This window comes from Diabrotica undecimpunctata, chromosome 7, assembly GCF_040954645.1.
Source record: "Diabrotica undecimpunctata isolate CICGRU chromosome 7, icDiaUnde3, whole genome shotgun sequence".
Taxonomy (NCBI): domain Eukaryota; kingdom Metazoa; phylum Arthropoda; class Insecta; order Coleoptera; family Chrysomelidae; genus Diabrotica; species Diabrotica undecimpunctata.
In genome coordinates, this window is record NC_092809.1 from 76,844,256 (window position 1) to 76,863,687 (window position 19,432).

Consider the following 19,432-nt stretch of genomic DNA (forward strand, 5'->3'; position numbering starts at 1 on the left):
TTAACATGAAACTTCAGAAAATAAGGTCCAGCTTGGGCACCAGATAACTCGAGGACCATCGTCGTTATCATATCCTTGTTCAGTGATGTCGAAAACCCCCGAGTAATGTCTGTCGACTGATTTATAATGAAAATAACATGAAACTCTAGTAGAAGGTTCCCACCCCGGACACCAGGTAGCTCGAGGACCATCGTCGTTATCATCGTATTCAGCGAACTACAAAAACTCATAAACCAAATTGATTCCTGTCGTTATTTTTCGAGTTGCAAACTTTTCATTTTCTATGCTCTTTTGAAATGCATTTTCCGTATGCACAAAATGTAATTTTCATTTTATCAGCATGAATTTTGTTTACAAACTTTCCTGAAACTCCTGAATTGAATGCAAAAGTTGCACAGTGATTCATCTTGGTGCAGAAAATTGGTAGGCTTAGTGCTTCGTTGCCTCGTCTATTAAAATTAGCTTGACGTGTACTAAGCTGTAAAAATTTTTAAAGTTAACTGTATCTTTTTAGACACATTCCATGACATACGTGCCAGAATTTTGTTTACAGTATTCAAAAACATATAATTAATCATTTTATTCTAGAACCATATAGTACTTAATTTGTATACACGTACTACGATTTTATTTACGAAGAGCTAATAAATTTGTCTGGTCTAACCACGAGTATCCCGTTTTGCTTTGTTTTACCAGGTAAATAGGTATGAAAATGGCGTGTAGAGTAGTCGTAAGAAGAGTCTGTTTTATTTTGTAAATTTCCGGCACTAGTGACTATTCTTGTACTGAAACTATTTAGTTTATTGCCCAAGTTAAAGAGTATTTGTAGTTCTTTAGTGTGTAATTAATCGGGTTTATCTAGGAAAATAAATTTTATATTGTTTTGAAGGGAATTGCACTTAAATAGTAAGACTGTTGGGTTAGTTATTAAAACGATTAATTTATAGGTTAAATGCGGCTGATTTACATATAAAAATAATTAGAAATTGTTGTACAAAGACCAAGCTTTTGTAAAAATGTTTGAAAGTTTACTATGTTGTTAACATTCAGTCCATCCAGAAATAGTACTTCACTGTCAAAATAATTGAAATAAAAAACACGTTATTAATGTTTAATCGCAAGTATTTAATAAAAAAAACTTTTAGGAATCATTTATAGTGTATTTCTTAATGATCGACAGCACAATATGCTCATTATATAATCACAAAAAGAATTATCTCTTACAGAGTGATCTTCAATTTTACAAGTGATTGCTAAAATTCTAATGCCCAAGCGAATATATGACTGTATTTTCTGACACACTTAGAGCTCATAATACACTAGGGTGATTAAGTTTAGATACCGTTTATAATGTGCATGTATTAAAAGATAACTGTTTCGACAGTGACGGAGATTAAAAAGTAAGTAACAGTACCCGCCCTTTCACTTGCGAGAAGTCAATATAGCTCTAAAGAATGTAAAGCCAGGTAAAGCCTCAGGTTTTGACAACATTCATCCCGAATTCTTAATTAACAGCGGCAAATATGCGAGAGAATGGATGGTCCACTTTTTCACAGACATTATGAAGACCGGTACCATACTACAGGAACTCAAACGCTCGAAGGTCATTGCCATATTAAAACCAGAGAAACCAAATGATAACAACCCTAAGAACTACAGACCAATAGGCTTAATGTCGGCGACGTTCAAGCTTCTAGAACGACTTATCTACAACAGAATTAGTCCAAAATACTAGAAACAATACCAGTTGACCAGGCAGATTTCCGACCGAAAAGAAGCTGCGCAGATCAGGTTCTCTTACTTACCACATTTATTGAGGCAGAGTTCTAACTGCAGCCGCATTCATAGACCTAACAGCGGCCTACGATACAGTCTGGAGAGAAGGCATGATATATAAGCTCCTCCATATAATCTCCTGTAAATCAAACGCTCGAATAATCAACAGCATGCTAGCCCACCGAACGATTCGAGTAGTCCTGGGAACCGACATCAGCAACCCAAGAAAACTGAAGAATGGACAGCCTCAGGAATCTGTCCTAGCTTATCTCCTCTTTAGCCTATACATCGCTAATATACCAGAAACCAGATCGAGGAAGTTTAGTTACGCCGATGAATGGGTCCTTGCAACAAGGTGTAAGTCATTTCAAGGAACAGAAGAAATTCTCACGGTGGACTTACACACAGTGGGAAAGTATTTCCGTAAATGGAGACTCCAACCACACGCTACCAAAACAGAGGTTTCCACCTAAATAACAAGTTTGCAGGAAGAACACTCAACATCAAATTCGAAAAACCACACTCGCCTACAATAAAACACCAAACCAGTACCTTGGGGTGACTCTTGATAGAACCCTATCTTTCAAGGAACATCTGTCAAAAATAGCGAAAAAACTTAAATCCAGAAACAACGTCATTCAGAAGCTATGCGGCACAACATGGGGAGCATCGGCTTCCATCTTGCGATCATCTACCCTGGGTCTTGTCTTCTCAACCGCGGAATACTGCTCTTCAGACTGGATTAACAGCCCACATATACATGAAGTAGATGCCCAATTGAACCATACAATGAGAATCATTACTGGCGTTATCAAATCCATTCCTACGCAATGGCTCCCAGTACTGAGCCACATTCCACCACCCAAACTACGGCGCATACACTCCCTCACTAGCGAGTACAGAAAGATACTTAGTAACGAGATCCTGCCAATCCATCAAGATATAGATGCCACTTCAACTTAACGACCACTTGGACTCGAGAATGGATGAAACAACAAAATACCAGCTTACCCTGCATCACACAAAAACCACCAGGTTTTGACTTACCACGTAACACATGGACTATGCTGAACCGAATCAGAACCCAACACTGTAGATGTGGCTACATGATGCACAAATGGGGATAAACTACCATCCCCACACTGTGACTGTGGACAACCACAAACCATCTGTCATATCACAGAACAGTGTCCCACAAGATGCAGGTCAGAGGCGATAGACTATATAAATAAATTATGTTCGATTGTAAACATATTATGTATTAAGCTCGGTACACATATATGAGCCAAACGGTATGCATACGGTATGCGAACGCTATATTCGTTAATGTGTACGGCAGAAAAAACCGCTTGCGTACTGTATGCGTACTTTATGCGTACTGTTTCATTGTGACTCGTCGCGAACCAAATTGTTGCGGTTTATTCCACGACTTCAAAAGAAGCTCGTCTTCAATGGAGCTAATTTAGGAATACTGGATCAATTAGTAACGCAAAATACACTGGTCGTCCAAAAATAAGCCGCTCAAATGTCAATATCAAAGCAGTGCGTGAGAATGTTGGTGAAAGTCCAAAAATATTAATTCAGCGTCGTGAATAAGAATTACAAATTTCAAGAAGCTTTCTACAGCGTATACTCACTAAAGATCTACATTCCCATGCTTACAAAGTTCAATTGACACAAGAACTGAAGCCTAATAACCATGCACACCAAAGAAAGCTTGTGGAATGGATTATTGAACATCAACAAGTGGATTATCCTAAGCGGTGAAGCACATTTCTCCTTTATAGCTTTTTAATCGTCAAAATAGACGCCTTGAGGATTCTGAGAACTGTCGAAAAAAAATGCATCCACAATGTGTCACTGTTTAGTGAGGATTTTAGGCTGAAGGCATCATTGGACCATACTTCTTTGAAAATGAGGCTGGTCAAGCAATGACTGTTACTGGTACTTGAGAGTTCTTGCTTTCTAAATTAGATGATAGTGATGTGGTCGACATATGATTTCAACAAGACAGTACTACATGCCATACAGCCCGTGAAAAAATTAAATTACTGTCAATTGAATTGTGTTTTTTGAAGTCAAAGGTATATGCCAACAAGCCTACAACCACATGTGCATTAATAAAAGAAATTTAACACCGCATCAACCACAATTTGAGCCTCATTTATACAAAATAGTCATCGAAAATATCGACAAACGATTGCGTATGTGCCAGCAAAGCCGTCAAGGTCGTTTGTCTGATGTGCTGTTCCATACATAACTCTATGCCCTATCCTATGTACTTTACGATTCAATAAACAAATTACAATTTAAAGAAAAAAACAGTGTTTTCTATTAAATTCAAATGTTTCGTAAATTTTGGGAAACCCTTTGTAAGTATAATAATGAGTAATGTACTAAACCTACAAAATTTTACAATAATATTCCGAGAACTAAGAAAGTTTTATCTATTCTTTCTTCGGGTCTTTACGAGGAAATAAAAAAAATGAGCTCATAAGACATATGTCATTACCTTATCTGCTGACGATCTCACAGCTTCTAATTGATCGTGAGAAACCAGTTAATTACAATTCAGACGTAACCAATAATATTGATGTTGTGCTAGCTTACCGAGATTTTTTTTTAAACTTTCTAAGCCGTTCGTGAGCGATAAGACACTTCGCGTACTTGTATGTTCTTCGACCACAATTTATAGACTCTCTTTCCTGTCTATTGTAACGATATCGTATAAACCATATACAATAAAAGAGTGGCTGTACCTCTCTGAAATTAGCGGCTGGGTATAATTAAGCCATAAAGCTTGTGGTATAAATTTTTCCTTTAACTATCGAATATTTAAATATATAAAATTTATTTGTTACGCCCCTGGCTGGTACGTAATAATAATCTGAAGTTTTGTTTATCCAGGTGTAAGTGCGAGACATATAAAGAAAATATTAACTGCGTAGTGTCTATTTTATCACTTATCTCACTTATCATAAAAGTTTGACGGCCCAGCACTTTTAAGGTCCATTATCGAACCAAAAGCGTGATTAAAAAGAGATCCGATTGACTGGCAGTCAGAAAGTGGGACGGAAAGAAACGAGTGGACGTGAAGTGGGAGTTGAAGCTCGGAGAGAACTAATTGGGGTCTGAACGAGAAAACATCATTCAAATTTTAGCTTAATTCGAATGAGATTTGGTTAAAAAGAAGGTGATTAGGCTCAAATGCTATATGGCAGTCTTTGTGAAGTGAGATAATCACCGGTTTGTTTCTGTAAACCGTGTCACGGGATTTGATAACAGCGTTTCTGGGGGCTAAGTGAGGCCCACATGGTGTTTAAGTAAAAATTAAGCTGCCGAATTTTGAAGAATACATATTGTTATCATCCAGGTTAATCTGAAGTCCAGTTCGATGTTTGACCTCTCCCAAGATTTGTCCAGCTTCCATTTTGTGTATCCCATGTATATCGAGATCGTTGAAGTTTGTGTGGGACAGTGTTTTTTGTATCCAATTTCAAGGAAAGAAAAACCTCCTTTCTAAATACCAAGAGGATTTTTTCAAACGGCTTCCTAATATTAAATAGTTTAGGGATCTTCTTGTGTAGTATTGCCCAGAATATCTCTGTAAGTATTTTTTTGATTTTTTTTGTAGTAACCCTTTCCAATTCCCCCAAATAAAGGAATCGTTATTCACGATTCAGATTTCTCCAACCAAAACACGAGTAGCCGTTCGCAAACGTTTCAATTTATTTGCTTATCTATCCCCAAGTCAGTAATTGTTCAGTCTTCCTTTTCACCCCCTATAAGCAAATTATAAATTGTAACAAGGTAGAAATAATCTCATCAATGGATAAACAGTTAATGACTATTTTTGTGAGAATTTCGAACACGATGAGATAAATGAAAATGATTAGGACGTAAACGATATAACTTTGAACCATATAAACCCTATAAAAACGCGCATATAGTAAAATTAGTAAAGATAAAATGCATAAGATGGGTTGGTCACGTGAAAAGAATGAACCCCTGCAAACCCCACCAGAATATTTATATTCCAAAACCAAGTAGGAAGTAAAACTAAAGGACGACCTAGATTAGACTAAGATTTCTCGACGACGCACGACGTCGACGAGGATCTCAAAATTTTTGGCATTAGAAGATGGAAAAGAAAGACATTTGGTTAATGGGAACGAATCAAAGGAAGCCCTGAAACAAGTCAAGGCTCCCAAAGGGCTGTAGAGTCATGCTGATGATGATGACTTATGCCAATTAATTAGCTCTATCTAATAGTATATTATGTACTCTAATAGCATACTCTTATGGTATAATAATATGTATGTAACTTAAAATTCTTTGTACGTTATTGACTTCTTAATAGTGGTGTTGTCTTTTTAGCGATTTCTCTTTTATTATTGGTAACCAGTTTTTTTAGATTGGTTTTATTATGAAAAAAACGAGCAGCTTCCTTCTTGATTTTTCTCTTTATACCATCGGTTTCCTTTAGGATAATACATGAACCGTTCCACTGAATTATGTTTATTTTATGAATTATGTATAGATCTGAAGGAAGCAGATGTTAAATTTGTGGATTACTACATGCCACTTGGCATTGCCGTAATCTAACAAGATTGCACGACTGTGATGATATTATTACGCCAAGCACTTGCTACGCCCCTAATCGAACATACTACGCGACGATTCGATCCACAGCTGTTGTAACGCCGCCAAGAAAATTCTTCGGGGGTTCCGGAAGCGTGAGGCAAAATATGTATATAAGAGAAATTTTAAATTTTAAAAAGAGAGAAGTTTTAAATTTATAATAAGTCGGTCTAAAATATAAATTTGTACGGTAATATAAATAAATGTTATAAATTAATTGTGTTTTAGTGTTAGTGTTAAAAAACTTTCAATCCATTAAAATAAATATAACAATATTATGTAATACGGGAAGGTGTCAAAAGTTTAAAAATAAAAATCTTAAAATAAATATTAATATTTCCAAATTAGTTGAATATTTGATGACTGATAAATTAATAAAAAAGTGAGGATGGAACGTGCCAAAAACGTTGATAGTTGACATCTGAGAACAACGAATAAGAATGTAAAAAACACATCAAAGCATAACTAACTAATATCCGCCTACAATAAAAATCGTGGATGGAATAAATGATGTGAATAGCCTGAAAAAAGAAAAACTAGTATTCTGTTCTTCCTTCGCACATAAGGATCGTTGAACAAAACTCTCATATTAATTGATTGTCGACATAAAACTTTCATGGTTTTCAATTTTTCTTTATCGACGAAAACCATTTTCTTTGGCATAGCGGCAGGTAAAACTAAATATCAGCAGTAGTAATAATTAATCGTCGCATAAATCTTACGAGGCCATTCTACCGATGAGTTATAGCAGAATTTCGCTCGATCCGTACTGTATGCTGGTATGGAGGTGAATAGCACATTCAGGAAATGTCACTTGGCACAAATTCGTTTCTAGTGAGTTATGCGTATGTTCTTCAAAAGAAAATTTTATTCATTAGATCCGTAGATTATGTAGAGTTTGTTAGTGTAAATAATTCAATGGTTTTTACATATATTTTTCGTTACGAAATAACTGACTTTAATCATACTGACAAATAAATTTCTTAGGTTTTGTAGTCACTAGAATATTTAATAAATTTAGAGGATTGCTTTCATAAAATTTTCCTCAACGTCTACTTTTGATAATCGGTTTCTCTGAATTCTATTTAATATATAAAACAAATCGTTCTACACCAACGTTCCATACATATTGTCAACTATCATGTATATATCGTCCTTTAATTTAGATTTCTTATCTCCTACCAAAACAACTCTTTCGGAAGCAGATCTATGTCAGTTTCTATTTCATTATTTTCAACGAATTATTCTTTTCCTTCTTCACCCCCTAGCTTGTTAAGCCAATATCATAGAAATTGCGCTACGGCCGCCACTTTTAGAGGGTGATAGAATGTCATTTCAATTCATAATGGAGATGATAGGCAGAGTTTAAATTAATAGGCTTTGATACTCACCGAAATACATGTTTTGTTTTGAAATTTCTTGTAGTAGAACTCAATGCACTGCAAGATCGAATCATTTTTGTACAATTGAATATAATATATTGACAAGCCCCATTTGTTCATTTTCTAGATGCTTAATTACATTAATCTGTTAAGAAATATATTGCTAAGCCACAGGGTTGGTAGTTCCGCAATCAAATCACAGATGACAGTACAGGATCCGTATAACTATATTGCACAGTGGTGTTTCTGTGAAATATTTTGTGCAAATAGTGACAAGCCACTTTCTTATATGGCCGCCGCCTACTCGCCTTTGACAACCTGGGACGATAAAGGTGTTTTTTGTGAAAATATGGAGCAACTAGATAGCACATATAGGAATACTGATGGACATAGTGATCCACCATTAGCTGATAGTGATCAAGATCCAAATTATGATCCAGATTCAACGGTAAGCGTATTTTACGACATTTTCCGTTTTTATTGTGCGAATTTGTAAAAATAATAAGAATGGCAACAACCATTATTATAAGTTATTATGATTTTTACTTCTGTTTGTAATACATTTTTCTTTGTTAACCTTATCGTGTAGAATTTACTGTGGCTTGTCAATATTTAGTCTATTGAAAATAATCTTTTCTTTTTCAGGACGATTCGGAAAATATTTCGAGTGAGAACATTTCCAAAGGCAAAAATCTAGAAAACGTAATAGGCGCAAATGCAAAAAAAATCAACCCGTCGGCGAAAACGAAAATCATCTAAATACAAAAGAAACCAAAGAAAAGTAAAACGTAATAAAGGGCAGGAATATTATAGTGAACGTACAAACAAAGTGATGGGTGTTCGACAAATTGGACTACCTTGCCTTTGTTCAAGACAATGTGCAACAAAACTTAAAGAAAATCAAGTAATTATTTTTACACAATTCTGGAATCTTAGGTCCTTTAATATGAAGCATGTTTAAAATTTCTTTAAATTATTTCCCTTAGAAAATTAATTTCACGCCGCAAATATTTCGCCACATGTTTTCTGTTCTTTTTATCTATCCTTTGCTAAATAGAAACTTTCCTAGTAACAAAGGAATCAGTGCCTCTTGTGAAATCTCCGGTCTACCTTCTCAGAAAAGCAGAAAAGTTGGTTTTCGGTAAAAGTATAATTCCTGTCAGGAGAGAGTGGTTAGGTTACAAAAATGCCCACAATAGCCTTGCTATTTAAATATCATTTTTGCGTGGCACTCTTCAGCCAATACTCCCATTCCTTTTGTATCTTTAGCTTGCCTAAGATCAGAATTCGAATTCATTTTCGAGTTAGTTCCTGTGGCAAGCGGTTTATCTCCATCACACGGCGACGTGTTCCAATTCGAAGGAACGAAGTCATCTCTGTTTGCCGATCGTTCATCTCTACCTTCATTCGACGCCATCGTTCATCTCTACCTTCATTCGACGCCACCGTTCATCTCTACGTTCATTTATCTCTACTACTTACTACTACCTGTGCTGTTCCTGTCTGGTGGTTTCTCTTTTCGTCTGCCTAAGTCAATTCGATGGATTACGGATTGAAGACCGTAATTCGTTGCTGTACCTGCCGTCCAGTACCTGTTGCCAGGACCCAGTGTTAAGTGCCTTTATTGAGGTCGTAACGTCATTACCTGTGTCCACCTGTTGTCTACTGTATCGTGAGTAACTATAAATTTTATTGACTAAAGCTCAACTTCGATACATTAAGTTTAATGACTTTGCTATTTATGGTTAAGTATAACCGAATGAACTATCACGGGTATAAACTTACGATATTATATATATACGTATAAATTACGAACCATTTGTTTTATATTAAAGTGGGTTATATTTATGATAAATTTTATGAATAGATTTGAAGTGATCACGTTCAAAAAAAAAATTTAGTAAATGTTTACGTATTCTCAAGGTATAATAATAATTTATTTTGACGAATATTGACGATTATAATATTCCTTGTTTTTTTTTTTTCTATTCTTGAGAATACTACATTATTCAGAATTATTTTTCAAAAAAGATATTTTGTTATTGTATTCGATAATAAATTGTGCAATCACTTATCTCGTGCCATTTCACTGTGCCGTAAGAATTGTTATAGTGCATTTTCTTTTACTAATATACCTGAATATAACTTTGTTGACGAACTATTTGCTTTTTATTTTTTTTTATGGTATGAATTTATATTTTTGTGCAAGGTGTATCTCTTTCAGGCATTTTTATTGATTTATATTATTATTTGTTTTATCATATAACTAGTGTATATGTGTCGAAATATTAAGTGTGTACCGCACAATCATAATACCTTTTCTCTCACGGTTTACTTTATTCCCCCGTGATTATGTTAACTGTATCTTACCTTTCTTGTTATCTCATTTTATATGTCTTAAGGTTTCCCTGTTCCTCTAAAAATGGGGTGGTGCCCAAATAATTCCCTTCTCTTATCTTCTAACTTCTCTTCTCTTATCTTCTAACTTCTCGTCTCTGTATCTTCAGTACTTCTCTAACTGATTCTTTATATTTGAGCTATAATAAGAGCCCCGACCAAGATACCTCTACCAGACTGAAGCCCGAGCCTAGTACCGTTCTTTGTGTAACCTCTAATCTGTCATTAAAGAGGGTACAGATATTCAAAATTCATACCTATTTTGGATGCATTAAAATTTATAATAAAAAACGACATTATCCGAAAAAAACTAAAAGGGCAGTGTGTCTGGAAGAAATATAGTGTGGAATACAGAAACCATAAAAATATGTAAATCCAAATTTATGTTCGTTAATGGTCTTCACCGATCTAGAGGTAGAATAAATAATATTGTATAGCAATTAGCTTTAGGTAATCCTGTGCCCAAAATAGATGGTCCTGGAAAACAATAATAAACCAAACAGAATAAGCGATGAATCTATTCAGTATGTTAAAGGCCATACCTTATTCCTAAGTATCAGTCACTATTTAAATAATGATATGTTAATAACTCGTTTATATGAATAGTTTTATGTTTCATGGTGTGAACGTAAGGCTATACCATCTGTTTCTGCATCGACATGTAGGAAAATCTTTTGTTCCGATTTTAATATAGGTTTTAAGTTGCCAAAATCCGACACCTGCAAGACATGTCACGAAACGCTGATTGAAATAGAAGCAGCAAAAGTTAAGAGTAATGACGAATTAACAGCTTCTTTGACGACAAATTTAAATGTTCACAAAGCAAGGGCAAAAGCAATGCAGGACTTGCTAAAAACAGAAACTGCTGATGCAAAAACCAATGATAAAAAATTAGTTGTAACATTTGATTTATAACAGGCCCTGCCAGTACCGAAACTGACTACAGGAGTAGCTTTTTACTGCAGAACAGTATGGTTTTATAATGTTACTATACATGACTGTGGTTCTGGAAAAGGGCACATGTTTGTATGGACAGAAGTCACAGCCAAAAGAGTTAGTGATGAAATTGGAAGGGCTGTTTTAAAGTTTTTATTTAATAAGTCAAGCATTGATGAACTGGTGTTGTTCACTGACAACTGTCCGGGACAAAATAAAAACTAAACATTAATGACCTTGTGGTTGCAGATGGTTAATGGTTAAAGAAAGGAAATTTAAAGAAATTACCCACCACTTCCTGGTTAGCGGCGACACGCACTTACCATCAGATCGGGACTTTATTCTCGTAGGAAAACCCCATCGGAAATATACTCCATTAATTTTATTTTTTGTCTATAAGATAGTCCCTAACTTCGTTCCTATTGGTCATAGAAGGTTTTTTTTAATGTGAGTTTTTTTACCAGCTATCCAATGGTTGTACGTACAAGTCTGTAGCTTGAAAAATATAGAAGTTATTACAATTGCTTATAAGTAAAACACTTACCCTTTTTCAAATGTTTATTTTGTAAATAATTTCGATGAAAACGCAATATGCATTTCACTTCACATATCCACAAGATAGTTTAAATCTTAAAGAATCCTATGAAATTTGCTAAATGTGTCTAGCATCATTAATAGAGCAAGTTTAATAGTTTAAATATTTAGCCTCAGGGATAAATAAATTAAATACCTTTTAAACTTTTAAACTATTTGACCAATCGGGGGAAATTTCGCACAAATTTAAAAGACGGTAATTTCTCGATGTTCAAATGTATTATTAACATTTTTTTTGTTAATAAAAAAATTATTAAAATTTAAAAATTAGTGCAAAAAAACTGCTTTTTTGCAAATATCTTCGTAAATTATTTATCAATTTTAATTTAAAAAACGGGAAAATAGAGATATTCTTGATATAAAAAAAAATATTGTTTATGTAAAATATAAGGAAAAAACTTGTCAAATTGTTACCATAAATTATTGTTTAAAAAAAAACGCAATGTCTTAAAAGTTTCAGATATCTGCCAAAAATTTTTCAACCTTTTTTTAACCAGACTGGGCTAGAGTTCAACATCGAATTTATTACTACTACATCTATGAATATTTATAATTTCTTCTTTCGAACCAACATTATACCTTTGTTGGTCTGGGGAATTCTTGACATGTACCTACTTTCACTATAAATGGTAGACAACAATGTCGCAGTTTTATAGTTTTTACAGTACTTCATTGTTAAACCTATTTTTAAAACTGAAGACATTTAAAAAATACACATTTTTCAGTATTCTTGAGATTTTATAAGATCTTAGAAAATTTCTTAGAAATAAGTGTAATGATTACTAATTAACAACATCGTATTTCTACTTTAATAATCAAATTACACATATATCTCATATCCCGAATTCTCTTCTACAAATAAGAACCCATACAAAAAACGTTTCATTAATCATTTACTCCCATTTAGAAGACATGAGTCATCATCATTCATACCTACTTTTAGTGATGTATCCACTTCGAAATCCCATTTACTCTATTGAAAGGGAGATTCTATTGATGATCAACGAAAACTATTCAAAGACGTGTACAAACACCCTGTAAACAGGCCGTTTTCAGCGTGATCATCCACACAATCACTAAGACGATACACAAGGGCGTGCGTTTTATGGTTCGTGAGAGACGCAGATGTGTATTTTATTTTTTGTACACCGACTGAATAATAATGATTACAACAGATACATAAGAAATAACGAAGAACTTGGCAGAAATTCTCCTTACGTAAATATCATACTAAGGTGATATTTAGTCTTTAGGCAAAAGTTTCGTGCAACCGATTTTTATGTATTTTAAAGACATAAAAAAACTTAAAAATTAAAATCGGTCCATTAGAAGCTGAGATATTGCAAATTTATTATTAAAAACAACAAATCATAGACTATACATTTGTGCTTATGACTTTGCTTTTGCTCAACGTGAAAAGATTTGAAGTACCTCATTTTAAAGGTATTAGTACAAGCTTTAAAATTCATTTTGAAAAATTAAATTTTATCAATTTTTAACGAAGTAGAATAAGTTTAAAGTATACAATTTAGGTTTAAAAAACAATCGAGTTTATAACGATTTTTCGGTGGTATTCATATATCAAACCATTTAGTATTATGTTAATGAGAACTATATTACAATGAAAAACGAACATTTTGGACTTTACTAAACTTACATTTCAATACTTTTTTCCAGATTTTAAGTCATAGTTTCATAGTGTTTAAAACATGTTTAATTAGTGAGTTATTTAATCTTTAGTTTGAACATTTTTGGATAATGGATATTTTAACGTTGAAAAAAAAGTCCCTTTTTTTATTTTCTGTCTCATAGTTAACCAATGAAATAACGTAAATTAAATCTTGTTAAAGTCTTATATTTTCCAAGTTTAAAACAAATTCCAGTTGATAATTAGTAACAAATCACAAATATTATAATATGTAAAACTAATAAAAAAAATATGCTGTCCCACCATGAATTCAATTGATCAATATAGGTAGATCTATAGATAGGAAAACAATTTTCACAAAGTGTTACTTATTCCATTTTTAAAATTACAAATCATAAAACATTTATAAATTATTTCATTCATATTATGGAAATAATTTGGAAGAAATTCTATCTTTTAGTATTTTATGTTTTTTTGTCAATCCTATATTATTTTCAACAATGATTCTACGATTGACAATGGCCCTTGTTTTTATTTTTTTTTTTTTCTTCTGTTAATTGAGCCCCTTTTTAAATGGAAGTATATTTAAATAATATTCCTTTTTCCTCTAAAAAATCTGATATATCAAAACCCGTGTTCGCTAAAATAAATTCTCCTTCAATCCTAAAATTCCGCATTCTATTTTAACTTTCTGAAATCCGCTATCTGAAACATCAGATACATATATAATTTCACCTTTTTCAGATCATGCTATTAGTATTTTAAAGGTATTGGTTACATATGTAGAATATGTTGCCTGTTGTATAATACGGTCATTGCTTCGATCTATTGGAATTTCGGTACGGTCCTGAATAACTTTGTACTGGTCTTCTGAAGTTGTTGCCATGTCCCAAAAGATAATTTTTTTAAGCAAGTGTAAAGATGCTCTTGGTCCACTGAACAAATATCTTAAACAGTTCGAATATCTACTGCAAAAAAATGATTTAATGTAGAACAAAACAAATTAAGTCTATATTTCATAAGCGTTATTAACAGTTCATTTTCCACTGAAAGAGCACTATGAATCTTAATGTATGATTTTCCAAACTCTTCAGCAAAAAATGTAAATAATTTTCTTGATAAACCAAGTAAAATGTTTCTTCTGACAAAAAGTAATAAGAAATTAATTAACTTCTGGTTGAGTTGTCTTCATTAGCTGGTGTCTCTGTTGAACCACACTGTTGTGTATCATTGTTAACTGTTTGTAATAATTCTGATTCTGTTCGCTCTTTTTGTTTGTTTGGTAGCAATACTGTTGCACAAAGTCTTTTTCTATATCTATTACTTCTCCCAGCGTCCTTCACTGGAGTCTCCAACTTTCTTTTTGTTAATTTAGGTAAAGGTAAAAACGGTAAATAAAGATCCGACAGAAAATTATCAAAAACAAATTAAACTAGCGTTAGAAAATTCAAAATCAATATTAAATTCAATACAATTATACTCTTTTATTAAACTACGTAAACCTGATCACCCAATAGTTTCTTCTTATACAGCACCGTCATATAAACTTTCAAACAAATTGTTAGAGATTATTTTAGAACACACTAAATTTTCACCTAAATTTACCGTAAAAAATACAATAGAACTAGTTAATAAAATACAATATTTTCAATTACCTAAAAACTCCAGATTAATTTCATTTGACGTAAAAAATCTTTTTCCTAGTATTTCTCTTACAGAAACTTTTGTTCTAGTAGAAAAACTTTTAGACCATAATAGTACAAGTCCAATCATTACATCTGAAATTTTACATCTCGAAATTTGCATAAACTAGGACTCCTTTGAATTTAATTAAATACATATATAAAAATAACAGTGCAGGTCTTATAATGGGTAATCCTCTAAGCTCATTGCTATCAGACATTTTTATGGATCACCTAGAGACAAAGATTTCAAGACATCCCGTATTCAAATAGTTTTTATATTGGTCGAGATCCGTAGACGATGTACTGGTATGTTTTACAGGAACTAACAGACAACTTGATCAATTGTTATCGTATATTAATTCACTCCATAGTCATATTGAATTTACAATAGAAACAGAACAAAATCAATCCATTAATTTTTTAGATTTAAAAATCATCAGACTTAAAAATAAACACGAGTGCTCCTCATTTCATAAACCTACCCATACTGACACGACTATACACAATTAATTAAAATAAAAAGCACTTACAGAGTGGTGTACGTGCTTTTCGTAAGTACATAGGTCAAACTGGTAGAACCTTTAACAAACGTATAGCAGAACATAAAAGGCCTTTCAATAATAGGGAAACATTTTACATACGCACTTTACCTTCTCGATTATAATCATTCTTTTAATGACGAATTTCAAATTCTTCACATTCAAAATAAAGGCCTTAAGTTAGCTAAATAAAACCCTATTTTCAGCATAAATTCAGATGATATAAAAGTTTTATCAACAAACAATACAATATTTACAAATATGATTAAATGCTTGATCTTATCAAAATTACCTATTAGATAAAAAATAACTACACACTACAGCAAGCATGCATTAGAGTGAAGTTTTGTGACGCAGTGTTTAAAAGGGTCACTTTAGCGCCATTAAAACTTTAAATGTCTAAATAACAGATAACACTAACTAAAACACCTCATAGATACGCCATTGAATGAACGCCGACCTCCCGATCGTTTCGCTGGTTTCCGTAACCTTGAGGACAAAGCAGATCATTACACGCAACTCAGCTAAATGACGTTTGCTGTAACTAATAATAAAACCCAAAATTAAATTTAAATATATAACTTCTATCTATCTTTCTTCTTCTATCTTCTTATTTCTTGCCGTAGACGTCTTCATAGTATCAATCCGGTTCCGAGGCTCTACATTGTTTCTTTAAGCAGTATTTGTTTTTACGATTGATAGGTTGCTAACCTTGCCAATCTCTCTCTACATTTTATCCGGTCTTGGGACCGGCTGTGGTAACCATCGAGCTACTCAATCCAGCCCGCAATCACCCCAGACACCCTATTGAAGCTGGCAATGGGATAAGACAGGGAGGAAGATTTTCTGAGTCCTGTATTGTTCAACTTGATTATGGATGAAATAATAAAAAAAGCAAGAACCAAAAAAGGATACCAAATGGGAGAAAAACAACTTGAAATAATCTGCTATGCAGACGATGCATTACTACTCTCTCAAAGTGAAGATAATTTACAAGGTATGCTGCACCAATTTAATATAATCACCAGCAAATTTAACATGTTAATTTCCCCAAAAAAGACAAAGTGCATGGTTACAACAGCAAATTTAGTAAGATGTTAATTGTAGCTGGAAGGTCAGATAATAAAACAAGCGATGGAGTTTAAATATCTAGGCATCACATTATCTAGATACGGAAACCTCGATGTAAGATGTTAGAAAATGATGTAGAAAAGGATGTTAGAAACAGCAGATATGAAAAATTGATGCTAAGACAGTGGGACAGAGCTGGAAGTACAGATATACGACGTAGATGCAAGGTGGAGAACATCAAGAACTGGGTAAGAAATAGAAGAGTAGAATGGAACGATCATATAAGCCGAATGACAACAAATAGAGTAGTAAAGACGGCAGGAGACGGTTCCCCAATAGGAAGACCACGAAAACAGACAGAGTCATGTCTGCATAAAAAGAAGAAACAGAAGAAGAACTTGTTGAGTTAAAATTTCCAAGTATGCGATTTTGAGACAGAAAAGGCTGCACGCCAATCGAAAAAGATATGAAGATAACAAAAAATGCTATGAAAAATAATAAAAAAATGAGAATGATAAAAAAATCATAGAAACATGCTTAGTTGAAAACATATTTCTTTTTCTTCTAATAGCACTTAAACTATTTGTGGGTCTTAGCATGCTTAACAACATTCTTTCATACTGCTCTGTCGAATACTTTCTTTCGCCACTGCCTGATGTTCATGGTTTTAAGATCTTTATCTACATCCTCTAATCATCTTTTACCTTCGTCAGTATTTTGTGCCCAAAAAAAACGAAAAGAAAACTTACTTCTAGGGTAAAACAAATTATATTACATTATTTTCCCTAAGACACGATTAAAAACCTATTTATATTTTATAATTTTGCATTATTTTTTAAAATTGAAAATAGTCTTTTTTCGATTTAATATAACATTAAGTATTTAAAATCCTTTCAACAATAAACTGTCTTTTTTTCGAATATTTTCCATCCCATTGTCGTCCAGACTACGTTACGACCGTGTCAACACACCACAACCAATACCACAATCAACAGCAAGATCGAGAGCCACATCACAAAATAAAACCTCATTTCTCACTCTCTTGTGATGTTGGCCGTCTTCAAAGACCAAAAGAAGACCATACGAAGATATCGGCTGCCGTCGTCGTAGCGTAATGATCGAGAAAAGAACACCGGGAGAGAAAAATCGAGAGCTCATTTTCTACCTGTCCAAGATGGTACAACTGCGAGATTCCTCACAACGTTGCCGTGGTTTACTTACTTAATAATCTTTATAATTGAAACCCGCATCTTTAAATATCTCAATCTGTCAGCAAAAGGATCTCGCGACGTACATTTTTCGAATAGCAGGTTTAATGTTTTTTTAAAGAGGTATTTACAGAAACCAATTGTTTTGTATCATTTAGACAGCGATATTTTTTAAATATTGTAAATAAACAGAAAGACATTTTATAATTTGAACGACTAAATTTCCATAAATACGGTATATACCGAGTCGTATTAAGAAAATTTGTTTGTCACAAAAGTTTTCAGAACAATGTCCTTAATTTTGGACATACCACAACAGATACCATTTTTTCTACGAACAATTAAATAAGAATATCAATATTTAAAATTACACATAAAAAACAAAAAATCAGATTAATCAGAATATAATAGAAATATGCTTTATTGTCACTGAAAATTAACAACAGATTGGGCAGCTGTACTGAAACCCCAAAAAGGAACACCATATCGAAGATGAGACTCAGAGAACAAAGAAAAATATGTTAGTTTGGAAGATGCTAAATTGATTTCCTTCGAAACAGATCTTATTGCATAGCAGGCTGATGCTAGTTTCTTACTTAACAAATCGATATGAAGGGGCCTTTTAAGGTTGCTGTCTATAAAAACGCCAAGAAATTTTACAGAATGAACTGATACAGAAGATACTGATCTGGCTGTTATTAAGAAGCAAGGGTTGAAGGGCTCCTTTATCAAATAATGCTACTGTCTTATCCACGTTAGAGTACAATGCTTTTGTGACTAGAGTCAGTATCATTTGCTCTAACTCGTTGTTTCCTATTCCTCAAGTAAGATTGGAACCAATTCAAAGAAATACGCCGAATTCAGTAGAAATTTAGTTTAAGCGAACTGACTTTGTGATAAATAAAATGTTGTTTTCAACATAACAGAAAAAGAGGTTTAATCTTTGTATGTAGGTATATATTTAAAAAATAACAGAAAAGACATGAGTCGGGCTTTTATAAGACTGTCAATAACTTTGGATAGGACCGGTAGTAAAGCAATAGGTCTATAGTTGCAGACATTCGATTTTTTACCACTCTTACGAAGAGGAATAATAAGGTCTTTAGGCACTTAGGAAATAAACTATTTTCAAAGCAATCATTAATTAGTGAGACCAGGACCTCCATCACATTTTTTGGGAGATTTATGAAAATTTTTATGGATAGTCCATCAGTACTGCAGGAAGAATTGCTTTTGATGCTACTAATTGTTTGGATCAGTTCAGATTTATTAACTGGTCTTATAAAGAATGAATTCGAGACCTTTTTGAATTGAGGAGATAGGATCTTGTTGTGGCAAAATAGTTGATGTTATATTTTTACCCACATTAACGAAGTATTTATTTAAATTTTCAGGGTTTGAAAGAGAAAATGTTTGAGCTGTGTTAGTTTTATTTCGAAGATCGTTTATTATGGACCAAGTTTCTTTTGCAACATTTTTAGAGCTTCCCAGATGATTTTGATAGTACATATTTTTAGCTGTTTTCATAAGTTTTTGATAGGTTGCTCTGTATTTG

General features: G+C 33.2%; 1 protein-coding gene across 1 annotated transcript; it reads left to right on the forward strand.

Moving 5' to 3' along the window:
• Nucleotides 1-1,946: 1,946 nt before the first annotated feature.
• On the forward strand, nucleotides 1,947-2,739 carry LOC140446469 (uncharacterized). Its single transcript, XM_072539021.1, has 2 exons — nucleotides 1,947-2,191; nucleotides 2,265-2,739. The coding sequence occupies exons 1-2, from the start codon at nucleotides 1,947-1,949 to the stop codon at nucleotides 2,737-2,739; spliced, it is 720 nt and encodes a 239-aa protein (XP_072395122.1).
• The last annotated feature ends 16,693 nt before the right edge of the window (nucleotides 2,740-19,432 follow it).

Bases quoted from the DNA above. Each gene is read 5' to 3' on its own strand.
- LOC140446469 (XM_072539021.1), top strand. From the start codon at position 1,947: ATGCTAGCCCACCGAACGATTCGAGTAGTCCTGGGAACCGACATCAGC. The intron at 2,192-2,264 runs GTATTTCCGTAA...ACAAGTTTGCAG, and splicing joins GACTTACACACAGTGGGAAA to GAAGAACACTCAACATCAAA.